Source organism: Barbus barbus (assembly GCF_936440315.1).
Source record: "Barbus barbus genome assembly, chromosome: 39".
NCBI classification, from domain to species: Eukaryota; Metazoa; Chordata; class Actinopteri; order Cypriniformes; family Cyprinidae; genus Barbus; species Barbus barbus.
In genome coordinates, this window is record NC_136717.1 from 18,656,553 (window position 1) to 18,684,452 (window position 27,900).

At 36.2% G+C, this 27,900-nt stretch overlaps 1 protein-coding gene across 3 annotated transcripts in view; it reads left to right on the plus strand.

Moving 5' to 3' along the window:
* The window catches only part of arhgef39 (Rho guanine nucleotide exchange factor (GEF) 39), a 53,868-nt gene that overhangs the window by 4,310 nt on the left and 21,658 nt on the right, over nucleotides 1-27,900 (plus strand). For all 3 annotated transcript variants that reach the window (XR_013783207.1, XM_079398886.1, XM_079398887.1), the window contains exons 2-6: nucleotides 525-717; nucleotides 1,464-1,558; nucleotides 12,766-12,886; nucleotides 15,656-15,774; nucleotides 27,353-27,423. Coding sequence is in view for 2 of the 3 variants with exons in the window: in XM_079398886.1 (XP_079255012.1) it covers nucleotides 568-717; nucleotides 1,464-1,558; nucleotides 12,766-12,886; nucleotides 15,656-15,774; nucleotides 27,353-27,423 (556 nt within the window). In the remaining variant the exon portion in view is untranslated. The remainder of the gene's footprint in view (nucleotides 1-524; nucleotides 718-1,463; nucleotides 1,559-12,765; nucleotides 12,887-15,655; nucleotides 15,775-27,352; nucleotides 27,424-27,900) is intronic.

A 27,900-nucleotide genomic window follows, 5' to 3' on the forward strand; every position in this document is an offset into this window, starting at 1 on the left:
TAATGCATTTAGAAATACTTTTGATAATAGTTGGGTAAATGTGTACTGGGATTGAAGCGATGTGGCTTGGTAAACGTTTTATTGTCAGTATAAAGGCTGATAACGGCTGAATTAAAACAAAAGAATAATAAGGAGATGTGAAAGGTTCTGTTTCCTTAAACTAGTTTGTCATGCATTCCTTTATTTTTCAGCACATTTACAGGTAAATCCTAGTATTTTCAATTAGCGATTAATGACTGTGATTAACACGATTCTATTTTTTAATCGATTAACAGCACTAATATATACACACGAACACACACAAATGAATAATAAATAATTTGATAAAATCAGAAAAAGTAAAATGTATGTATTTAATTAAAAGTAATACAAATAATTTAAATTTTAGTTTTTTAATAACTCAACTTCAGATATATATATTAAATATAAAATATGTAGATTTCATGTAGCTAGTCATTACATTTTTATTTTGGTCAGCAAACAGGAATCAGAAGTCTGTTTAATAGTGATTTTCTGTTTTGTAGGTAGTAACACTGATCTGGAGTCAGCACCCTCAACTGGTCGGTCATGAGTTTTGCTCCGAGTCCGTTCACCCCCATGGGCATCCGCAGCATTCAGGAGCAGCGGGACCGCTGGGAGAGGAAGAGGAGCCGCACGGCCCGCGAGCTAGTCCAGAGTGAACAAAGATACTGCGAACAGCTGGATCTAGTGGTCACGGTTAGTCTCTCTACAGGCCCAACATTACACAAACACCCATGGGCTGAATTGGTCGATCTTGTATCATACAATACACTGATGGAGAATCACTTGTCAGGGCTGGATTTAGTCATAGAAACAGAAAAATCTGTTTGTTGCGATGTGTCGCTCATCAGAATATCCTAATTAAATACAAATCTGAAAATCTAATTATCTTCGAGAGCTTTATACACCGTTTCAACAGCACAAGGTTTTCTGTTCATGGAGTGGTCCTTGACACCATCACAGGGCTATTCTTTTGAAATTCATAGTTTATAACCTGTTCAAGGCTTTTATTTTGCAGCTAATTAGTTTTACTTTAAGATCACTGAGTTTTCCGTGCCATTTCTGTGTGTATTTTGTTGTATATCAAAATAATTGGCATTTGAACTTGAAAAGATAACACGGCGAACTCTTGTCGGTCTTATTGTTTTCGAATGCCGCAGCTAATTAAACAGTTAAAACCGTTAAAACAACTTATTTTGAGAAACCAAACCACGTCGCCTCCCTCCTCTGGTGAAGTTGTGTTAGATATGCGGCTCATATTAAGCCGTTGGAGGTAATTGAGATGTCATTGCTGCAAAATGCTTGGCTCTCCGCAGATTCGTTCCCGCTTTGTCTCAAGGGTGTGCGAAGAGAGGTGACACTCTCGGCAAGATGAAGAGTCATGTACGAGTGGCGTCTGAAAATTTAATTTTCTCTCCCTCCTGTCTCTTTCTTTTCTCCAGTATTTTGTGGAGATCTTGAAGGCCAAAGGAACCCTCAGGCAGGACATTAGAGAAAGCATCTTCAGTTCAATTAAATCCATTCATTTAATAAACCAGTAAGTATCCTTTAAATAATTAAGGGAGTATTCACGCTCAGGGGAGAGAGACGGCTGAGGGTGGCTGGCTTTGATACCATTTAAAAAGGACGAGAGGGTAGGGGAGTATTAATTGGGGTCTAACGGAAGAATCAAGTTTGAGAACTTGGAGATTGCCTGTTGTGCCTTATCTTATGTTATTCTCTTTAATTGGATTGCGAATCGATGCGGATGCTGGATTTAGGCTTACAGCTGCACTTTTTCCTTGAGTCTTTCACGTTATCCTGCCACGGTTACCATCAGAGGTGATGGTGGCCTGTTCATAATGGCCGCCGTTTGTGTTTTCCAAGCCTTATGAGTTGATAAAAATAAGCTTTTGCTATCGCTGATGTTTTAAACATGTATTTTTAATGAAAGTGTTCATTACCATGCGTTCATTACTGATACTCAGTCTTTCCACCTGACTTCAACACTACTGTAGCTTATTCACCAGTTACAGGCATCAGGCTACTCAATACAAGGTTTAAAGTCAGCATGAAACACCATTTGCAACCCATTTCAAGTTTGCACAGCAGTCAGGTTTTTTGCACTTCTGAGTAACACTGGATATTCAGTAGAAAAAAAAAATAGTGCAGGACCTGATTTTATCCTGTAAGATCTCTTTACGATACCAACATTTCAGTAGTAATAATAATAATACCTTTTATTTATAGGCGCCTTTCATGACACTCAAGGACACCGTATAATATAAAACAGAACATAAAATGCAAACACTATAACAACACATTAAACAAACAAATCATTAAAAGCTATTCTAAAGAAATACGTTTTTATCTGAGCTTTAAAATAGGCAATTGAATCCAGCTGGCAAATGTGCAAAGGTAAAGTGTTCTATAGCTTCAGCGATGCACAACTAAAAGCCCTACCACCAAAGGAACTCATCTTGAAGTTTGGAACAGACAATAGTTGTAATGTACTTCTTGTTCTTATGTTTTTGACAGATGCTTTTATTCAAAGCAGGACAGGGCGTTCAAGCTTTATGTCAGTATTTTAAGAACAAACTAATAATAACCTTGGCATTGTTAACATTATGCTCTATGGGAAGTTTTGTGATTATCGGTACCAAAAAATGCTATTTAATTCAGACATAATTTGTTATTGACATAATAACATTAATATTAACAAATTAAATAAAAATAATGTTTTTTTTTTTTTTTTTATCCTACCAGATTTCTTCTTGAATTTTTCACAAATTATTTATTTATTTAGTTTTTTTTGTTTGTTTGTTTGTTTACTGGTAATCAAACCAGTAAACAGTCTGTATTTATCTGGAAATAATTAAAAACAGTTTTTTGAGGATCAACATTCCTTGATTAATATTAACCACATAGACAACAGCGGCTCTGTTAAACTGTATTTAGATTAGTGCTGTCAAGCAATTAATCGCATCCAAAATAAACGTTTTTGTTTACATAGTATATGTGTATGTACTGTGTAGGGGTGTGCGATATATATCTTCTGCGATAATATGCTAATTGTTGTTTTAACGATGTGCAATTTGACATTATCGAGTATTTTGCAAAAACCATTTGAAACGCACCTGCAGAGTGCATGCATAGATTACGCGAAGGCTAGATTAATGCGTGTGCGTTCTTTCACTGCATGATGCAGTCTATTAAAATACATTTAGAATGATGACAAATTCAAGACATGCGGGCAGAAAATGTATATATACATGCCTAACACTTCATGTAGTTAATTTCACATGAAGAGTGCTTTTTTTTCTCCAAAAAGTACCATGATTACAAATGTGATATATATATTTCTTTTTTACAACAGTTCAATAAACAAGAAGTTAATTAAGATACTTACGTTTTAGACATATTGCCTGTTTTGGCACTATTTTGCCAGCAAAAATAATTCCAAACGCAGCCACAATGCTGTTTTGCATCTCTGAGCAACATTAGGGCATTTCATTCCTGAATGAATCAATCGTTTAAATGATTCAGTTCAATCGCTATGACTCCCTTATTAACAGTGACTTGCTGCTACCTACTGGCGGTTTTAATTTCACATTTTAAGTATCTTTTTATTATTTAATTTCAAATATCAATATATATACTGTTTTATGATTAATATATCAAAACATCATTTATGTATTTGAAACTGCAGGTTAAATACATTCACGTCCTGCATTAAACAGTGTTTAAATGCCACTTCAGATGCAGCTTCTCTTTCCTCTGCATTGCAAAGATGGATTTTGTTGATACTGATTTAATTTGCTTGGTAACAGTTAGTTTAAGATATCAACACAACAATACACTCAGCAAAATATTGTCTAATTATCGTTATCGTTATATACATAATATATATTTTTATATTTATTATGTATATATAAATACACACACATGCATGTATATATTTAAGAAAACATATCTTGCTTTTGTGTTAAATATATTTAAATAGAATATAAATTTTATGAATAAATATATACATGTAAATACAAGCAAATATTTTCAAAATATATGCTGTATGTGTGGGTATTTATATACAGTGGGGGGAAAATATTTGATCCCCTACTGATTTTGTACGTTTGCCCACTGACAAAAAATGATCAGTCTATAATTTTAATGGTAGGTTTATTTGAACAGTGAGAGACAGAATAACAACAACAAAAAAATCAATTTTAAAAAGGTTATAAATTGATTTGCATTTTAATGAGTGAAATAAGTATTTGATGCCCTATCAATCAGCAAGATTTCTGGCTCCCAGATGACTTTTATACAGGTAAGGAGCTGAGATGAGGAGCACTCTCTTAAAGGGAGTCTCAGTTTGTTACCTGTATAAAAGACACCTGTCCACAGAAGCAATCAATCAATCAGATTCCAAAGAGCTGTCCAAGGATATCAGGGACAAGATTGTAGACCTACACAAGGCTGGAATGGGCTACAAGACCATCATCATCAGCTTTGTGAGAAGGTGACAACAGTTGGTGTGATTATTTGCCATTGGAAGAAACATAAAATAACTGTCAGTCTCCCTCGGACTGGGGCTCCATGCAAGATCTGACCTCGTGGAGTTTCAATGATCATGAGAACGATGAGGAATCAGCCCAGAACTACACGGGGGGATCTTGGCAATGATCTCAAGGCAGCTGGGACCATAGTCACCAAGAAAACAATTGGTAACACACTCCGCCGTGTTTGAACACCAAGAACACCATCCTCACTGTCAAACATGGAGGTGGAAACATTATGCTTTGGGGTGTTTTTCTGCTAAGGGGACAGGACAACTGCACCGCATCAAAGGGACGATGGACGGGGCCATGTACTGTCAGGGCCAGGGTATTGAAGCAGCCAGGGCTTTGAAAATGGGTCATTGATGGGTATTCCAGCATGACAATGACCCAAAACACACGGCCAAGGCAACAAAGGAGTGGCTCAAGAAGAAGCACATTAAGGTCCTGGAGTGGCCTAGACAGGCCTTAATCCCATAGAAAATCTGTGGAGGGAGCTGAAGGTTCGAGTTACCAAACGTCAGCCTCGAAACCTAAATGACTTGGAGAGGATCTGCAAAGAGGAGTGGGGCAAAATCCTGCCTGAGATGTGTGCAAACCTGGTGGCCAACTACAAGAAACGTCTGACCTCTGTGATTGACAACAAGGGTTTTGCCATCAAGTACTAAGTCATGTTTTGCGAAGGGGTCAAACTTTTTTGAAATGCTTTTCCTGGATTTTTTTGTTGTTATTTTGTCTCTGACTGTTCAAATAAACCTACCATTAAAATTATAAACTGATCATTTCTTTGTCAGTGGGCACATGTACAAAATCAGCAGGGGATCAAATATTTTTTCCCCCACTGTGTATACATAATAAATATACACACACGTATACCTGTAAACAAAAACTTTTATTTTGGATGCGATTAATCGTTTTGACAGCACTAATTTAGATCTAATATTTTATTACAAGTCAATTTTTTTTTTTCTTTTTGCCCAAAACTTTTACATTTGATTAAGATAAACATTAAAGTAGGGATGCAACGATACCATTTTTTTCAGAACCGATCCGATCCTGAAAATTCTGAGTATCTGCCGATACCGATCCAATCCGATACCAGCGCATTTTTTTTTAAATCGATGTAGAATTTCTATAATTCTTTGTGTCTGCGTGTGTTACTCTTTTGTGCGTTAAACACAATCTACTACATATCAATAACTTAATTTTAATGAAAAAATATATAATCAATCTATGACAAAAATACTATTATAAACTTGGTTTATAATACAGCAAAAGATACTCTAGAAAAATAATGGGTGCACAATCATTTTATAAAACCTAGTGAAACAGTTTTATTTACAATTTAAAGTGAATAAGTGTAGGACTAAATCTGGTGAAATAATACACATTGCTCTTTGAATTGTTGTAAAATACATTCATGAAAAAAACAAGCAAATACATTTATATATAAATATATAGGCTACTATAAAATTAAAAGACATTTCTTTTAAATCTATAGCACAGTAATGAAGGCAGCAACATATGATAGCTCGAACAGAACAAGAAAGACTGTTAATAATCTTTCATTGAGATTCAAGATTTCTTATTTGTCACATACACAATTATACAGAGTATAACCAGCAGTGAAATGTAGCAAAAGTATTATAATATGTAAGGCTCCAATATAGAGCAGCAGAAAGTGCTTATGCGCATCCCGTGTGCACAATGATGCGCTTGAAGCGACACGGAGTCACAGCGCGCAACCCTCTGAGTCCGCATAGAAACGTTCAAAGTACAAAGGGAAGAGATATTGATGCGTAGCGTATCAAATCTGTGCATAAGTTTATTAAGCCTTTTCTTTTAACAGTTTTAAACCTCAGTAACTGTGCGCTCTTGAAGAGAGTTTGACTGTAGTAACCGAACGCGACACGCAGTTTGAACGCTGAATGGAGGATGACAGACAGCCGCGGCGGAGAGAAGAGTTTACCTGAACTTGAATTTAAAGACTTAAATATTCATCTGTTCCTCAGATTAAACTATGGAACAGCTTCAGAACACTTGAAATATAGTGCACAAAAACTTTATGGTGCTTTATAATGTTTTTGTGCCTTTCGTGGGGCTCAACGATAAGACAGAATAGTATACGCACAATATCGGATTTGGATCTGTCTCGTCTGACCGATACCCGATCCGCAGAAAATGACCGTATTGGAGTCGATACCGATCCGTAGTATCGGATCGATGCATCCCTACATTAAAGGCAGGATAAGCAATTTCTGGAAGCCAATGTTGATATTTGAAATCACCAAATCAAACACACCCCTACCCCAAATGGGTCTCGCCCCTATTCTGATAGGTCCGCCCCACATATACGTAGCCTACACAACCCAGGAAACGATTACTTCTGTGAAACATAAGCCGCTTTTCCACCGAAATTACCTGGAACCATATGTCCCAGGAACTTTTTTCCCTTAGGTCTGCACGCGTTTCTCAATACCAAGTATGCAAATTTCGGACTTGCATCGTTCGTTAGTTCGGACTTCACGAGTTAGATTCGGGAGTGTGAACTCCCGCGGACGGAACGACACAAGTCTGGTAATTCTGCAAAGAGCAGCGTACTTGATAACATCAGTCAGCTCGCCTCGGCTGCTGCAATCTTCCTCACTGTATTTACATACGAAATATATCAAACACCACTGCCTTTCTTTATTTTCATTTAAACATATTAATAGCTGCAGAAATGTAGTTCAGGGAACGTATATACATTACAATTAAACAAAATATTATATTAAACATTGCCTGTTTTCATTTTCCTTTTAACAGAACAATACAATAAAGACCAAAGATTACCTGTTAGATTTACCCAAAACAAATTATATCTTATGTTTAACCACTACAGAGACATCAGGGCCAGCGGCAAATGTCAGAAGGATTAGCCGAGGTTATGCTCCTCTCTTCGGGATACATGAGTACTGAGCGCCCGGTGATCGCGTGGAGCTCACGTCTCAGAAATCGGTTTATAAATAAACCGCAGATTTGAATTTTAAACAACTACATTCTCGCCTGAAATACACGCATCCAGTGTAGGCAGGCTTTAGTTGTTGCGTCGCGGCACGTCCGGTGTAGACACGGTGTTACTCACCTATCAAGAAGAACTAAAGCAACCTCGGCGTCCGATCGCAGGCCTTCCGCTCCTTGAGTTCTCTCCAGCACTGGAAAGCTGATCCGATATTTACACGGGTCCTACTTCTTGCCTTTCGTTCCGCAGCCATTTTCCTCTTTTGTTTTTTATTCACCATCTCTATCTTTCTGTCGCTCGGCTAGGCTGTTCACTGAACGCTCTCTCCTCCATATCATGAGTAGACACGCCCCTTACTGCTGATTGGCTACAAGTTTGTTTTGGTACTCGGCCCCGACTCTGTTTTCTAAAATGTTTTTGAAAAATCGCTTACCCTGCCTTTAATACACCAGTGCTGTTGTTGTACAATTCTTAAAAAATTGTCTTCGGTATTTGAAATAAAGCTTACATAGAATATAAATATTAGATGAAAAAAACTTTTGCTTTAAAATTTTGCTTTGGTGAATAACTGAAATAAATACAGTAAAGTGCAAAAATTTTAATAAAAATGTTTACATTTATGCATTTGGCAGACGCTTTTATTTTAGTGACATGCATTACATTTAATGAAATATTTTTAAAAAATGACAAATGCGCATAAAAATGCCTAAAGCTTATATAGATAAAAGGTATAAATAAAAGCTCCTTCAAACTAGTAATAAATACTACAATAGTCTATAAATAATACTAAAATAACATAGCCATGATTGCTTGCAGGGCATGGATGCAAATATGCAAATTATACTAAAATGTTTTTAATTTTATAAGCAACTTCGAACTGAAGTACCGTCACTTTTGACAAGGGCAGTGGGTTGGAAAATTAGAGATACTCATGATGTCAGCTAAATCAATCCGTCAGTTCAGTCCGAGGTGTAGATGTATAGTCTACAATAATATCAAATTCCAAGATGACTTTGATAATATCTTTGTTTTTTTTTACCGGTGGTAGAGTGGTCATGCTAAGTCGTGAAACCCAGCTGTGACTCTTCCGCATACAGACGATTAGACACTCTGCTTGAGGGCCATTTATGACAGCTTGAGCAAATGAAAAGCCAGAGCAGCTGGAAACGAGGCGCAGAAGATGAAATAATACATCAGAAAAACTGGCCTGAAGAGCAGTCGGCATTGATCTGCCCATGCAGGCTGGGCAGACTATCAACAAATTAACTCACAGGTGTCAAGAAGCCTGTTCTTGTTAATTTTATCTGAGGCTATCTATGGCACAGAGCTCTCGTGAAGCGTTTTGATGTACCACATCTGAAAGCAAAAATAGAAAAGCAGAATGCCTCTCCTAATGTCCAATAGCCTGCAAGCGAACACGCTTCCAGCTTTTTATTAAGACCTTCAAGCTTGCGTTAGAGAGATCATTGCTCCTCAGTGCAGGTGAGCAGTGTTTGATATATTTAACAACCTGATCAAGCTTAGAAAAATTACCTGACAAGCTCAGAGAGATGTTACCTAACAGGAAAAACCTAGTGAGGAGATTTCATTAGTCCTGAATTGGACAAAGTTCTCGTACAAGTTAATACAGCATGGTTTTGTTGTGTACATAATACCAAACGGCTGGAAGGGGAACTACTGACTGCCTTTGAGGGCCTCATCCAGGCCCTGTTGATTGAGAATCATAAAATTGTCTGAATAATGAATCACCGTGGGTCCCCGAGGCTCCCATCAATGCCTGATTGACGGGCCTCTCTACAAACAGTGGCTGAATGAAGACGGAGGGCTGAGTTTCAGAGCCCGATGTATTGGATAAATCGGTGCTCGGTTACCATATATCATCATTAGAATCGGTTATTGAAGTGCCGGGTGAAGCGTAATGGCAGTCTCTCAATTTAGATCTGTGAACAGACAGCAGTGCCTGACTGATTAAAACGAATAAAGTGCTCGTGTACTCCAAAACCACATCGTTATCAGGAAGCTTCTTCAGATGCATGTTGATATCTGCGCTGGCTGCTGAAGGTTATTTGAATCCTTAGCTGAAATCATCACTTTTTATCTTGGACTAGTTGTAGCACAGAAGAACAGAGAACAAGGACAGGAGGTGAGCATTGTAGATTTTAACCAAAATTTTTTTAGGTCCAGAAATTTTTTTTAACCAATTATTTTTATGTCTTACACAATCTATTTGACTGTCTTTATTCTGTGAAATGAAAAAGGAGCTATTTAGCAGGCTGTCCAAGCTGCTCTTTTCCATACAATGAAAGCGAATGGTAAAAGTTACTGATGTAAGTAATACATTACAATATTGCTTTACAAAAAAGTAACTGTTACTTAGTTACTTTTTTTGGAAAGTAATGCATTACGTTACTTTTGGGTTACTTTTTTTTTCTCCTGAGCTGATGCTCATTTATTTTTTAATAACAAAAATTTCAAAAGTTATATTTTTGGTCATTTTAAAGGCCCTCTCACACCAAAAGTGAAATTAATAAGCCTTGTTTGAAAAAGTGAATTTGAAAGCAATGTGTTACTTTACTAGTTACTTGAAAAAAGTAATCTGATTACATAACTCACATTACTTGGCTCTTATCAGTCATGGCCTCCTAGTAATCCCCATCCACTTGATTGGCTCTATCACTCTCTCCTCTCCACCAGTAGCTGGTGTATGGTGAGTGTACTGTGGCTGTCGTCGCATCATCCAAGTGGATGCTGCACACTGGTGGTGGTTGAGGAGAGACCCCCCCCCACATGATTGTAAAGTGCTTTGGGTGTACGGCAATGCACAATAAAAGCGCTATGTAAATGCATCATTCATTCATTCATACTTGTAATGCGCTACCCCCAAAACTGATGGTGACCGCAGCTACCAGTTTCATAGCAATATGTTTTTGGTAAAAAATAACTTTTTGGACTTTCTTTCACACAAACTTGAATGACATCAGAAGCACTACCTTGATTGATTTTTTGTTTTTTTGTGGACCTTGACTGCCCCTTGGCCACCTTCTTCTTTCGTTGTATGGAAAAGAGCAGCCCGGACATTTTAAAAAACGTATCCTGTTGTGTTCCACAGAAGAAAGCAAGTCATGCATGTTTGGAACAACATGAGGATGAGAACATTTTTATTTTCATTTATTTTATTTGTACATTTTATGGATTTGGCAGAAATTAAATATGAATGAGATTTTTTTTTTTTTTTTTTTTTTTTTTTTTTTACATTGTTTTTACAGAATTTTATTTTAAATTTCTGATGTATTATTTCAATGAATTGTATATTTTCATTTTTATTTTAAAGTCTTATGAGTTTTGAGATATTTGGAGTGATTGTATAACCTGAGGACAATGCAAACCACTCAGTCCCAGTTTTCCATAAAACCCTTCAAAATGATGGCAGCCTCAAAGGCGACAGTAATACGATGACATCCTAAGAAATATAAAAGTGTCTGTCTGCTATATTTAAGTTTAAAAGAATGGCGTGCAGTTGGTTTGAAATTCGTTCTTTGTACATCACATGATACTCTTGGGTCGGTAAAGACTTAAATACATTCCGTATTCATTAAACGCTGCTGAACAAGCAAACAAACAAAACTTGAATACATTGTCACGCCGCTGCCATTCATCAGAATTATGACTGTTTACCTGATGAGGGGAATAAGGCAATAGTGGGAAGAACGCAATTATCCTAGAATGTACCGTAACAGTGATCACCAACTTGAAAAGGGCTGTCACTGAAGTAGCACAGAATCAAAAATGCATTTGAGAGAGAAATATTCTGAACGAGTGCGTCTTGGGGGTTTCTTAATGACAGTAAATGTGGTGTGGAAATAGATCAAATAGTATCCGATATGAAGAAAGAGGGTCCTTGTCGCTATTGAAGGGAGGAGGGAGTCTCCCTTCAAACCGAACGATGCTTTCCTGTACATATTTGTGTTTTTACAAGCGTTTGTGTCGCTGCTAACTATTCATCGACGATAATTAGTATTGGTTCTCGCTTCCCGCAAATGAAGCCACATAGGCCTCCATTGTTTGGTTGAGTCTGTGCCCAGCCCAGATGTCGCAACCACTAAGAATTAATTTAGATTAACGTGACGCAGGAGGAATGCTAATGTTATCTTTGTCATCTTCCTGACGGCCAGAGAATTTAATTGCCCTAAAAAAAGAGCATAAAAAATGTAAGTCGTAATTTCATATTTATCATAATAGCCTCTGGCTGTGAAGAGGAAAAAGGAAACGCTGTTTTTCCCGCCCTTTGCCCTCGTTAGAACTCTCTCGGCTGCTCTAGCATCTCCTGATTACGAACAGAGGCTACCTTGGCTTGCAACTTCATTAAAATCTATTTAAATCAACTTCAACCGCAAAATGCTCCTTCTTCCAGCATGTATAAAACGCAAAGTCTCAGGGAACATCATTAAGGAGAGTGTGTGTGTGTGTATCCGTACCTGTATTTCTGTTTGGTCTAAGCGGTATCTACCTCGCCTAGTTTGGATAATAAGCTCCCTTACAAGTGTCAACACCCTCACCCTTGAATTATACCCATGTCACCCTAATGTGCCTGACAGCCAGAGCACCAACTCTTCCATTCCTCTTGAACACCTTGTTTTGTTCCTGGATTCGCAATGAGTGCGTTCCCGCTACAAAGCGCCGCACGCTTGCCCTTGGGCGCTAGCCTCAGCACCCTTGTCTCAAATAAGTATGTCACCCACAGGGAGGGGCCCTTGCATGACACCACACAAATCTGACTAAAAACACTTCCTTTCGCAAATACGTTTACCTCTGAACTAACCCCCCTCATTATTTGTGACAAGAAGTGCCTTGATTTCCAAAACAGTATCAGGGTTATCATTGCGCTTGGAGTGCGGTGGCAAGACTGCAGGGTAGCGTAACGTGAAAGTGGGCCCTGTTATTTGGTTTTTTTAGTTAACGGTACTTAATTGTTGATGATTTGACACAGTATGATGGTTCTTTGAAAGTATGATTTAATATGTAATTGTGCAATTCCACAACAAGAAAAATAATACTATTAAAAAAAAAATTATAATTAAGTAAATATTTTATAATTTGTTTATTTTATATTATTTATTTTTATTTTATTTGAGGAATGATAAATTCAATGAAGCCTGCTTAAATTACGGTGCATAAAGCAAATAATGTTTTTACTTCTTACTTTTTTAAAAGGACCCTACTCACTCATCTAGAACTGGGGAGGTTTGGCATTGGGTTTGAGGAGTTTTGCACTCATCTGCAGTTGTACAATACGTACGTTGACAACATTCAGACTGCTAAAAAAGTCCTCACGGTAAGTCAAAGTTAAATGTTTCTTATATTAGACTTGACCCCCTTTTCACTTCTGTTCACACGCTCAACATTTGCCTTTGACAGCCATACTTACATGTGTGACTCTTTATGTTGTACGGCCTTGAGTAATGCCTGCGTGAACATGGCTGTAAATGAAAGGTAATATTAAATTTTACCGATTGTCATTTTCCTTCTCTTTTGATTTTATAATTTGTTATTTGAAGGTAGTTTAGTTTTTGTACCTGCTATGAAATCAAATGGTTGCTGGTATTGGCTTTTCTCAAGTAAATGCCTTATTACATGGATAGAGGTCACCTCCTTACACAAAAGCTGGTGGCTACGTCTATCGATATGAAATCATGAATATGTATTCATTATAGATCTATGGTAATGCGCAGGATTGACAGTATGTCATGCTCTAATTCTAATTAGTCCAAACCTATTAAATCATTGTACGATTCCTCATCTATGGCACCTTTTTTCACCCTACCGCATTGTTCGGCTCAACTTTGTGGGGAAAAAGAAAAGAAGAGAAGATACAATGTCGGGTCAGTAACTCAAAGATCGCCATTCAGAATGATTGACGTTTGGAACGGTGAAAAAAAACAATGGAGCCACCTACCTGATTAAGGCTTATGGATGACACTCTGTGCAAACAGATCTCTCCAGGCAAAGCCCAGCGGTACCATTAGGTCCAACACTACCATCTCATTACGCCTGACTTAAGTGGGCAGCCTCCATCAGTCCGCCAGAAAAAAGTGCCATGGGGAGTCTCTCTCTTTGCTAATTAGCTCCTCCCTCGGCAAGGCACCTGTACCCAAGTGTACGGATGACTGATTCCTTGACCAAATCAGTTAGTGGTTAAAGAATCATTGGCACGCCTGGCTAATGCTAACTTCTGTATTCTGTGTGCTTGCGGTGAACTGAGGGGCGTATTAACGTGCTTCGTGCTATGCTAGTAATAGTGTCTGATACCTAGTATATGTTTGAGTGTTAGCCTCGCAGCAATGCTCTTCCAAGCCACGTGCTAACATCTGGTTTTATTTATCTGAGAGGAAGCCTGGAGCCTCACAGATATTAATGTCTTAATTAAGAGGAGGTATATGTCTGTGGCCAATTGACTGGTTCTCATTGATTGCAGGCTGAGCTGTTTAAGTTAGCATTGATTCCTTCGCTAGGCCTACATGGCCGTAATTGCTGGAACATGGGCTGTGTGTTCGCCATGTCACATGATTCAAACATGGCTGGTTTGTCCTTCAAAATCCACCGATTAAGAGAATTGCAATGTAGACCAAGATTTCAACATTTTCTCAACCAGTGGCTCTTTTTATATTGTTACATGTTAATTTGATATTTTTGACTTTTTAGAACCATTTTTTACCTTGACTTGAGCATATAATGTGACGCTTTAATCGGTTAAAAGATAGTTTTGAATTATTTTAGAAATGCACAATATATCTGTACTATATAAGTTATTGGCCAGTGTGTATTTTTATCCATTTTTTTTAATTATTATTGGTGTAAATATATTTTTTGATCAAATATATGAAATATTATTACGATTTAAAATAACTGTTCTATTTTAATATTAAAATATCCTGCTATGTTTAATAGGAATCTAGAAATAGATAAGTAGGTCAAAATGACAGCAGTTGTAATCTTTAAAAATATTTAAAAAAAAATCAAAATCATTAGCAACTCTCAAAATGAATGCTGTTTTCATGCTGTACATTATAATTTTGAGATACTTATATACACTTTTTAAATAGATTTTAATTTGTGAAGTTTTGGGGGGAGGGGCAGGTTTCAGAAAAAAAAATTTTTTTATTTAAAATTATATTGTTGTTTAATTATAGAATTGTAATATTGTTTAATGTTTTTTTGATGACTTGCCTATTATTTTAAAATGTGAAAAGCTTTCAGGATCATTTAAATGCTAATAATTGAAAATATTTTGCAACTCTCAAAATGAATATATTTTTCATGGTGTACATTATAATTTTGAGATGTTTAAATTCACTTATTAAATAGATTTAAGTTTTAATGTTTTTTATTCAGGCAAAATATATTAATTTTATTTTAATATAATAATAGAATTTTAATATTGTTTTGATGACTTACCGGTACCTCTTATTTTAAAATGTGGAAAGCTTTCAGGATATGACAGGATTCATTCTGAGAAAAGATTTTGTTTTTGGCTGTCCTGAAAAAAGGATTCCTCTCACAGCATGTCCAACATGAGGTGATTTAATGTTGCTGTGTTTCTCGGAGGGAGACCCCAGCTGCTTTGGCCATAAATGTTAGCCGAGCAGGTGTTGTACACGGTGTGCGCCGTTTGAAGATGATGGATTGTTTTGTGTACTTGAGATGTTTATTTATTATTTACTTAGCACAAAAAAGTAGCACCGACTTATGTTTTTCTCAGAGGGAAGCAAATTTTACATAAAGTGATATTTTTCTATGCTAATGCAGACTCTGTCTGCCATTAGCCTGACATGGTTTGTGTGAATATATATTTAATAATGTAACCAGGGTTGCCTCTATTCAGAAGACAGCTTGTGATAAGAGACAACAGAGATGTCTCGTTGTGCATGAGTGAGATTGAGTACACAATTCAATAGACGCCACACCACGTGCATCATCTACGGGGGTGATGCTGTTTGTAGGAGGTAAACAGTGTTATCGCTAGCATTATCAAATGTGCTCTACTGTTGTATCAAGTTGTTTTCATGGAAGCAGATCTTTGATTCATAGTTCATTTCCTTCTCAGATTCAGGTGAAGAAAAGCAAAGCCTTCAGACGGTTTAAAAAGCTCCAGGAGTCCAGGCCTGAGTTCAATCAGCAGAAACTTGAGGATTTGCTAACGCTTCCTCTTCAGCGCATCCAGCAGTAAGTCCTCAAGTACACGTGTGACAGTATTTGAACTTTAGTCAACAGTTATTGATTATCAGCAGATATTAGTGTTTTTTTGTTTGTTTTTTTTTTAATGTTATTGGCCAGTATTGGATATTTACACTACATTTATGTTTAGATCTATTTTGGTATTATCTAGTGCTTACTTAAATATAGTATTTATGTTAAGCACATATAATTTAATAACACTGTAATCTGAATCTCAAAAATAATACCCACTTTTCATACCATACATTATAATGCTGTGATGTCTAAATTAACTTTGCATTTAAAGCATTGGTCTCAAACTCAGTTCCTGGAGGACCACAGCTCTGCACAGTTTAGCTCCAACCCTAATCAAACACACCTGATCCAGCTAATCAAGCTCTTCAGGATCACTAAACACTTCCAAGCAGGTGTAATTTGGAGCTGGTTGGAGCTAAACTCTGCAGAGCTGTGAGACCACTGATTTAAACTAATATTTTTAGTTTTAAGTGTTTTTATATATATATTACACTTAAAAAAAACACTTAAAACTTATACAAAGCAGTATGGAATTGTAAAATTTATTTATCGGTTATTTCTCTTTTTTTTTTTATTGGTTGTCGTCGGACAACATATCTTATATATATATATATATATATATATATATATATATATATATATATATATATATATATATATATATATATATATATATATATATATATATTATCGTTTATTAACCTGTTTAGAATATCTAATTGTGCATGTTATTTTCTTTTATTTCAATATCTGGATAACTTTTGCCCATATCTAATGGTCACTTCAAGATTAAAATTGACAAAGTTATTATTTGTGTAAAAAAAAACAGTATTAAATTATCAGTGTTAAAATCGTTTTTTCATGTTATGCATTATAGTCTTGTGATGCCTAAATTCACTTGTTGCATTTAAAGATTTAAGTGTTGTATAAATTTAATCGGTTATCAGCTATAACATGAAAATATTTACCAGTTTATTGTTATGGGGAATAATTATTATATTGGTGCATCCCTAGCTGAAAAGGAGAATCATTTTATAGCATGTTTTTGTTTTGTAGTTGTAGACATGAGTGTTTGTGAAAAACTTATTGCTTATATTTATATATTTCTACTTTATCCATTTGGTGATGGTAGCGGTGCATAAATGGCACTTCACCTAAAGATGTTTTGATTTTGTGCCGTTTAATGGACTCCTCAACCACTTATTGCAATTGATGTGCAAAGTTTTCTTCTAATCTCAATAAATGTCAGAGTACCTCAGCCATTGAATTTTCAAGTAAATGAGATGGATTGGTCAGCGGATGTTTTTTGTGTATTTAAAGTTTAAACCATCCGCTTTGGTGAGGAGATTATGGGATCGACTGCATCAACACGATGGCAGCATTGAAATGCAGTCAGTTCTTGATGGGAATGTAAAGCGTTTTGGTTATGCATCAGTATCTTCTGACACAGGCCAGTCTACTTCACAGTCTTCTGCTCAGCTGTCAAATCACTCTACAACTTCACATTTTGTTGATCGCACTATGTGGATTTACTTTAAAGAAGGATTTTGGGAATCATTTGATGGCATGATAACAGAAAGCTGTCACCACCGGGTTACGGTTTTCATGCTTGAATTCTCCATCCGTATTTCTTCGCTTTGGAGGAGTCAGTGCACGGCGCGTACCGAGCCTCTCAATGACAGACGTAATTATTGTTTGATGTCGTGCTCACACCTGCCTTCAGACTGTCCAAGAACTGTCAAAATCCCTTTTGTTAAGCCGCCGATTTAGTTGGCTGTAATTTCATGCGGTCGTGGTCTCAGCCGTTAATTAGTGTAACAGGGTGCGAAATGAACTAGAACATGCTTAAGAGCCAGCGAAAATTACATGGCATTTCTTTATCAAGCTGCTGGAGTCCATCTTAATTAGGCTTTTATGTCACTCCTATTTATTAAATGTAGTTTCCAACATGAAGGAAGACAAAAACAATGTTATTCTTGCAATGACGATAATTATGTCTTTGTATGTATTCTTTATAAGAACATTCCTCAGCTAGTGCCCACCTGTCATAGTTTTCATTCATTGGTTTCATCATATGCAAAATGACAATCTTGTTTGTTTACAGGCCATCTTTGTGTCTCTTTGTGCATCCGTTTTAGGGGATTTGATCATGATTTTACTCCTGTAGTGTCCTTTGACGGATATTTTATCAAGGAAAGCTTATGTTAATTAATAAACATCACTTACTTTGTCAGTGTATCGTTGCTTGTTGAGAAAGCACAAAAAGTAAACCAATAAAGATCGAAATGTGAAGCATTATAATTATATTTCTCAAACTTGTGGAAAATGCAAATACCAAGCTAAATGCCAACATGCAGTATTTTAAAAATGAAACAACTTCCCCAGACTTTATGGACTTAAAGGGATAGTTCACCCATAAATGAAATAATGTCATTAATTACTCACCCTCATGTTGTTCTAAAACCATAAGACCTTTGTTCATCTTCGTAACACAAATTAAGATATGTTTGATGAAATCCGAGAGCTTTCTGACCCTCCATAGACAGCAACGCAGCTGACAAGTTTAAAGTAGTAAGGACAGCGTGCGTTAAAATAGTCTGTCTGTGGTTCAACCTTAAATTTAGTGTCATGGACACTCGTCAAAGACTGACACTGAAGAGTTTAATAAAGTTATTTTAGATTTCTTTGCACACAAAGTATTCTCGTAACTTCATAACATTACAGTAGAACCACTGATGTCACATGGATTATTTTAATGATGTCCTTACTATCTTTCTTTTTTAAGTTCAGTTGCTGTCTATGCAGGTTTAGAAAGCTCTCAGATTTCATCAAAATATCTGAATTTATATTTTGAAAATGAACGAAGGTCTTACAGGTTTGGAATGGCAGGAGGGTGAGTAATTAATGACAGAATTTATTTTTGGGTGAACTATCCCTTCAAAATTAAATGCATAAAGTCATGTTAATTTAGGGAAAAGCTGGCACTCTGTTGCTCTCAAATAGACTATTACCGAGTAGTATGTGTTTTATTATTATTTTTAATGAGTATTATAATTCAGCAAGGATGCGATCAAAACTAAGAGTATAAAGACATTTATAATGTCAGAAAATATTTTTATTTCATATAAGGTTGTTCTTTTGAACTTTCTATTTGTCAAAGAATGATGAAAAAATTTATCACCGTTTCCACAAAAATATTAAGCAGCACAGCTGGTTTTAACATGGATAATAGCATAAAATCAGCATATTAGAATGATTTCCAGATTAATGGTTGCTGAAAATTCAGCTTTGACCTCACAGGAATACATAACATTTAAAAATATTAAAACAATAGGGCACAGTTGTTTTAAATTGTAATATTTCACAATATTACTGTTTTTAATTGAATTTTGGATCAAATAAATGCAGCCTTGGTGACCATAAGTGACTTCTTTCAAAACATTTTTAAAAAATCTTAATGACCCCAAACATTTAAACAGTAGTGTACAGTATGTTTACACTTAATTTTTTTTTTGACAGATAGCTGCTTTCTTTCAAAGGCAAATGAAACAGGCAAGTAGTGCAGTGGATGATTGACAAGAATTGAGTCATTCCTCTAGAATGCATTATTATTTTTATGCAGTGTGGTCACATTCACTCTGCTTCTTAAATAATATGTATGATTTGACCACATAACATTTTGTACTCCATTTATACCCGTTTTGAGCACTGACCACTTGTTATAAGATCACCTAACACCAGATTCACAAGATGTTCTTCGAATGAATACAAGGCATTTTCTCGCTGTTGTTGTCCTGCAGCAAACCACAGGACTTTGTCGCACCCTGAATTTTCTCCACCCAGTTATCACAGAGATATCCTCTAATTTCCCTCAAAACTGCCGAGCCCTGACATCTCAATCAGCATGTTCAAAGACGCCCTTGATCTGATCTCATCCTCTCAGGCCCTGATCACTGTTTCCTATTGTCCCCCCATCGATTCTGCCTCTCCGCTCTCGGAAAGCGAGAACGCACGGGGGGTGCGTAATTGTATGATGATCTTAAGTGGCACGGCAGAAGAGCTCCATTCTCAGAGAGTGCAGATAATCAGGAGTACCGCCTCTAACGGGGACTCGGGAGGAAATTGTTGTCACTTATTGGGCTGGAGGATGATGGATGGCGAGGCTGGCTGTGTGTGGATCATGGTGGCTACTTAAGACGTGGAGCAGGACTGTTGGGAGGGAGGATAAAATCATTCCTATTATTAAACGCCATTTACTGCAGCTGCCGAGAAGATATTCACGTTGTGTCCCTCTCCTCTCAAGTCTTCTACTCCCTGTGGTCTTCCTGACTACAGATGGACATTTTGGTCAATTTATCGAGCGTCAGACGGAGAAATGAAGTCAATAAGCAGATAATTATTTCTGTGTTATGGGCATTATTAAAATTCTATAAATTTTGTCTCAATAAATGTGAAAACATTCAAACTAGTTATTTTAAATGGTAAAAGCTAATTGAAAGTGAAAGTGACCGTATAAAATAGCTTATATCGTTCTATCATTCTATCTATCGTTCTATCTGTCTGTCTGTCGTTCTATCTATCATTCTGTCAGTCTGTTATGTCTAACCATCATTCTTCTTTCTATTCATCATTGTCATTCTATCTATAGTTCTATCCATTGTTCTGTCTAACGTTCTGTCATTCTATCTTTAATTCTCTCTCTTTCGTTCTGTCTATCCTTCTATCCGTCTCTTTTGTTCAATCGACCTACGTATCATACAGTATGTCATTCCACCGTTCTATCATTCTTTCTATTTATAGTTATATCTTATATATTCTATCTTTGATTCTGTGTTTTTTAACACACTTGTACAGCTCTATAATGGAGTTGTACGTCCTAAACATCGACATAGAGAAGTGCCATATAAGAGGTTAATCCTTCGCTTTGTGGTGGAACTTGTCGCTCGGAGCGGGTCAGAAGGTCATGGCCACGTCTCTTTTACATGCAGAGAGCCTCAAAAAGCGGAGGAGGACTTGTGTTAATGGAGCCGAGCCATTATGTAGCCGATAGTGTCAGGGCTGTTATATGGGCCTGTGCTTACACAGCAGATGGGTTCAATTCAATCGGTGCTTCAAACACAACATAATGAGGAGTTCAGGAGGTTTTCTCGCCTTTTGTGTTTGTTTGCAAAGGTATTGATTGAACTCATTTAAAAGCAGCTTTGTAGCACTGTCCTCCTAATCGTGGTTTCTGTGCTATTGAGACGTCGCTTTTACATGGAAGTTGAGAGGTCACATCCTCCATATCTATGGTTTAGTCTTAAGACAAGACCTCGGATGAACTCACCTCCTCGTTTCTTTTGATCTGTTCAAATGGGTAATGCTAAAGCTCACTTGTTTCGATTCAGCCAGAGACTTGAAGGACTAGGACGAACACTACAGGATTCTTCAGTCTTGTAAAAGCGCTTTTATTTAATATATTTACTCTCAGAACTGGTATTGATCCCCTAAATATAACATTACCCTCATCTCGTTGTCCTTGATATGTTGACCTCAGGTAGTGATTGCCTACTACAATGCTCGGCTCTCAAGCAGAGAAGACTTATTGAAATTCTTGGAACCTATCAGACAATCTACTTCATGTCTTGGCTTTTGTTAATTAGGTTCAGGCATTTGGGAACAGTCAAAGTGCGGTGAAAAACTCGTAAAACTCTTCTCTAAGTGCTTGTCATACTCTGCTTTGGGGGTATATACATCTAAGCTTGTTATTTTGTTTATTAAGATCATTGTTTGTGTGCATAGCATGTTTTCTGAGCACATATCAGTTCAGAGGGAAATTTATTGCAGTTTTAATGTACTGGAAAGGATTACATTTGCTTTGGATCCAATCAAGATGACTTGTTTGTGGGTTACTATTTCAAAAATGCTTTAACTATTAGTATTATGATTGATAGAGGACTTTTAAAGGGATTGTTCATGCAGAAATGAAATCAAGTAACGCAGTGAATTAACCGTGAAGTAGAAAAACAGAAATAGTATTTTCATGTAAAACATACTCCAATAATCAACAGCATATGTGATGAAAGTCAGTGGGATCCAGTGTTGTTTTTCGATCCCATTAACTTTCATGATATAGACACAATTTTCCTCAAAATAGAAAAAATGTTATACATATTTGAAACAGCATAAGAATTTTCATTTTTGCATGAAACCCAATGCAGTTAAAAACCAAAGTCACGTTACTTTCATCCCACAGGAAAATCCACATTCTTCATCCAATCCCAATGTACTGTGAACACAAAATGCATTTTGTAATCATTTGTGTTATAATTTAATTGCAGAAGTTGATGCCATCTTGGGCGCTTCAGAGGCGATATGCTCATACGTCTGCAGCCATTAAAGAGCAGTACTTATGCAACAGCCAACGCCGTGTTCAATAACCCATGCAGGAGCCTGACAGTGGCTGTTGTCTCTTAATTAGGAATTTGAATCGTTAATGCACGTATTTAAAGACAAATAATTAGACAGATATTTCCTCCCTCTCCTCTCTTTGCTGACATGTGCGCGTAACTACCGGCTGACCCGACGCATCTGCTGCGGCGGGGGGGCCGGAGGAATAGAATGAAAACGTGAAGCTTGTTTCATCTGCATATTACAAAGGAATTAGCGTGGCGAGGCGTCCACGCCGGTAAGTAGGCCAGCAACGCTTTCTAGCGCTCCTCTTCATTAGAATATCTGAACTGTTATAAATATGGTTCAGATTACGTTATTGTCTCGTTATCTTCTCTTTGCTTTGCGCGCTAATGAGTGGGACAGGGCAGCTAAACGAGCGAGTTCCGTTTATATTATTTGGAATGTGCTTTAATAATGCTCATTAGGCCATTCCCTTTTTTGTTAGAATTAGATTTCTTGCCCCCCCCCCCCCCCCCCCACGCCTCTAATAAGGGCATTCGTGGCTGATAATGCCTGTAATGTATTTGTTACTACAAGATGAGACAAGAAGAAAAAGTGAGATTATTTCTCTTTTTAAGTGCCTTTTAATAGAAGGAGGCTTAATTGGGGCTTGTTTGGTTTCCTCTTTTCTTTCATTTCTAATGAGTAATACGCTACTGCTCTAGTTTTTCCCGTGTTCAGAAAGCCTGTTTAGTTAGGTTTCGTTTAGGCTTTTTGTAGGCTATAGATTTTTTTTATTTTATTTTTTCTTCCTGAAGATCTGCTGATAATCAGATCAAGAATTTATTTTATCTTTATATTTATCTAATTTCATTGAATTTAATTTTTCTTTTTTTTGCCAAGACATTGTTATTATCATTATTTTCTAGATGCCTACATTTTTATAACCGCAAATCCGAGTATTAAACTTTTTATTATTGCTGGAAAAAGCAATCTTGGAGGAAACAAAACAAAACAGTAAAGCAATACTTTGATAAGAGTTGTATATAAAATTTATATTTATCTTTTTGTCTTTTTAACATAAAAGAAAGCAGTTGTTTCATTCAAATAATATTATTATTATTATTATTATTAAATATTATTATATTGTTTTATTTATTAGTTTTTTTTATTAATTTTAAGGTTTTTATAGGATGGATTAAAAACTGCTGATTTAAATGTATCTTATATTTTTATAAGATATTATTATATTTTTATCTAGTGTATATAATTTTTTTGATGAATATCATTTGATGAATGTCATTACCACTATCATTATTCCGATTTCAAAACCCCAAACCCAAGTATTAAACTTTCTTTTATATTATTATGCCATGTACAACCATGTAGCAATGTTCTAAAACAACCCTCAAAACATCTTAGCAACTGCCAGTGAGAATTGCACATATAAATTTTTTATTTCTTTTTAAACATCTGTGACCCTGGACCACAAAACCAGTCATAAGTAGCACAGGTATATTTGTAGCAATAGCCAACAATACATTGTATGGGTCAAAATTATACATTTTTTCTTTTATGCCAGAAATCATTAGGATATTAAGTAAAGATCATGTTCCATGAAGATATTTTGTAAGTTTTCTACTGTAAATATATATAAAAAAATTGATTAGTAAGATGCATTGCTAAGAATTTAATTTGGAGAACTTTAAAGGCTATTTTCTCAATATTTAGATTTTTTTACTGCACCCTCAGATCCAGATTTTCAAATAGTTGTATCTCAGCCAAATGTTGTCCTATCCTAACAAACCATACATCAGTGAAAAGCTTATTTATGCATATAGATTATGTATAAATCTCAGTTTCAAAACATTGACCCTTATGACTGGATTTGTGGTCCAGGGTCACAAGTAGGAAAGTCTAGAGATGATGTATGATGTAGTATGGATTCATATCTGGTGTAATGCGCTCATATGCACAGCCCTCTCTGCCAAAGTTCAACTTGTAATGTCCTCATACACGAAACGGTCTCATTTCCTCCCAAGTGATTGCTGGGAGCGTTTCACTGCCCTGGCACCCATATGTCTGCTTTAACCGATGCGTTCGGGTCCTGACCTGATAGAAGGAGCAGGGAGAACGAAGAGCGAGACTTTCACAGACAGAAATCAATGGCAGTTGTCAATGAAGTCCAAGGTCATCGTGCCCCCCTGAACTAATAGATTAAGGGTGCACTCATTTGGCAGAAGTACCTTTAGGTGGTGACAGAGCATTTGACATCTCCTCAGCAGTGATGGACTGTGCATTCTCTTTTCAATGACTTTTCAGGGTTTCGTGTTACTTTCAGCCGGGTAATAGTGGTGGATTATCAGCCGATATTAGCTACGTTTGTAACATTTATTTAAAGGCATATTTCACCCCCAAATAAAAATTCAGTCATTTATTTATTTATTTATTTTTTTCTTTGTTCATACAGTGAAAGTCAATGGTAACCAAAACAGTTTGGTTACCAACATTCTTTAAATTATATTCTAAGTTCCACTAAAGAAAAAAAAGTCATACAGGTTTGGAACTTTCAAAATTTAAAAATATTAATATCATCAATTTGTCAGTTAACAGCCATTTTTATTTATTTATATATATATATATATATATATATATATATATATATATATATATATATATATATATATATATATATATATATATATATATATATATATATATATATATATATATATATATATATTATTGTTATTACTATTATTATTTTCAGCTTATCTATATCAACATTTTAATATTGGTGCATCCCTGCTAAGTATTGGATAATGTACAGTCAGTCAGCAGCCCTTTTTTAATTTTTAAATTATTTATATTTCAACAAACTACATACAAACTCAAACAAATTCTTTTTTTAATCAGACATGAGTTTATCAGACTTTCCTTGCAATGGATTTAGTTGAATATTAGATCTTTAAATCTTTAATATATTTCATAAGAACAGGGATCTAAAATGTAATCAGATGAGGACATTTAACGCTTGCATACGGCAAAATTATCATAAATAATGATTGAATAAATGAGCATGCACATGCTGGGGTTTTTCAGCTTCAGCTTTTAATATGAGAAGCTTTGTAGGATATCCCACAAGCCCTGCTGTGAATAAATACACATCCTGTACTCTAACTGACTGTTTTGCCTGAAACCGTTTATCAAATCACCTCTAAACTCCTGAGAGGGAGGGAGGGCCGAAAAGGAGGAGTCAGACATTTCCTCCTCTCTCTCTCTCTCTCTCTCTCTCTCGCTCTCTTTCTCTTTGGCCTTGTAGTCTCAACCCTCTTAAAATCTCTCGTCAGAAGTGGAGTTTAAAGGATGTGCTCCTCTACCCCCCTCTGTGGTTGTCACGGGTGATGGTGACATGGGCGTCTTGGCACCTGCCACCACTGTTTACATAATTTCGACATGGCCGCAGGGAAAAAGAGACTACGGCTGTAACGATCTTCACTTCACACTTCTCCAATTAGAAAGGCCTCTGCTCCGCCGCTTAGCACGGCTCTCAGGGAACGGGAATATTCAAGCTTAACTTTTCAACCCGCGAGGAAGTCACCAAAGAAAGATGCCGTGGTGGAGTTTAGAGGACGTTTAAGACATAGATATAGTCTTGTCATTATTATTATTATTATTATTATTGTTATATACAGAGATGCATGATATACACAAGTTATTTACTTTTTTTTATTGTATCATCCATACAGTAGACATGTAACGGCCAATATTGCATTTTTAATTTCTCCTCTTTTTTTAATTTTTATTTTGCCTTAGAATTATCTAGCGGTCACTTAAATGTTTAGTGTTTTATTTGTATTTTTACTTATTTATTTTGATGTTATATCATTCACTTAATGTGATTTTTTTTTTTTTTTTTTTAATGCTAAAAGTTTAATAACACTGTTAAATATAATTTATAGCAAGTATCGAAATTAATTCTAAATTAGAATTTTTTGTATTGTACATTTTAACAGTGATTAAATATAATATAATAAAGTAATTGAATATAAATAGTCGCGTTTTATTTATATTTAATTTTTATTTATTTTAACATTAGTGCATGGCATGAAAATAATCATTGGCTTATCTGTATTAGCCAGAAATTTATATTTCCATTTAATTTTAATATCTCATTATAGAAGTGAAATGGTAGTAACCACTGTCACTTTATCCATTTCCTTTTTTGGCTGTATTTTTATTTAGAATAGAATTGATCAATCTTCTAGCATTAAATAAATGGCTCTCATTTACGCTTCATGACTGCATATGATATTTAGTTTCATGGTTTTTGCCGTAATGCATATTTGATTGCTACATTAATTGCCTGCATACACCTGTGTATTGCTAATGCGCTCCCTCCAAAACTTTTCAACTTCCACTGCAATCAAAGTACAGAAAACTGTAGAGAATCGTATTCCCAATTGTGACGATACCACAGAGTCTAACTTTTTCTGAGAGCCTTCTCATTTGAAAGAGGCCTTTGATGTCTCTAGTCGCTGGAGTTCTGCTTAAGTGAACCGTAATCTCTGGCATTAAGACTCGCTCTATCTTTATCTCCATCCCTGAAACATGAAATGAATTACCACCAAATTTTCTCCTCTCTCAATTTGGCCCTCACCTTGCAATAGGGGTCATTTCCTTAATTGGACCCTTGATTTGCCCAGCTATTTATAACCTTTTTGTGTCCTCAGAGGAGAGTAGTACAATAATCAATATTTAATTTTTTTTCTGAACAGAGGTGAATGTAAAGATTGACCCCATGCACTTGTTTGTGTGACCCGGACAGAAGAAAAAACATTCTCATTTTTCTGCCTCTATTTTTACGTCCTCCTTCAAATCCTTTCCTCATCTTCATTGTGCTGCTAAAATAGCACAAAATCTGTTCAAGAGAAAGCAGAAATGCGGCACATTAGTGTAATTTTGTAGGCTGAATGGCTCTTTATTCCTTCTCAAAAAGAAAAGCTTTTTTTTCTTAAACGCATCTTAATGCGAGTGAAGTCGTCTTACGTTGACAGTGCTTGTCCGACCTGCTTACCCTGACATGCCGAGATAGGTTTTCTCTTGCGCTTTAAGGGTGTATTTATAGAAACGTTGCATTAAGCCTGTGCCGTGTTTTGTTTATTTGTTGCTTTTTTAGGTACAAGCATTTCTTGAGGGACTTGACAGAGAACACCGGTCCAGACAACCTGGAGTTTCAGCAGCTTTCAAGTAAGAGGCACCGCCGTCTCGCAATTCGACAAACACTCTCTTATCCTGTTAGCGCTCTGTGACAAAAATGTTGATGGGTTTAGCCTGTCTAGATTTTTTTTTTTTATTATCTGTTTATTGTCAGGATCTGTATCAAGCTGCGGAATCGCATTCACCCAAAGTCACACTTGTTATGCTTGTCAAATTTGCTTTCCACTCTAGTTTGTCACTTACAGAGCAACCTAAAAAGAGATCACTCAACGTGTTTGTGATGATGAGGTGCTTTGCGGAGATAAGCATTGCGGAGGATACCATGGCCTGTTGAAGAAGGTGCAAACGCTGAAATCGTTTCATACGGTGCCAAAACAAACCTGCGTCTTAAAGGGAAAAAAGTTTTTAAGCTGGCAGCCGAAAAGACAGCCTCCCTTGTCTGTGTTAGGGTGACAAAGAACAACTCTGGGCCCCTGTTGTAGCACTCATGCGTTGTTATTGTCACCG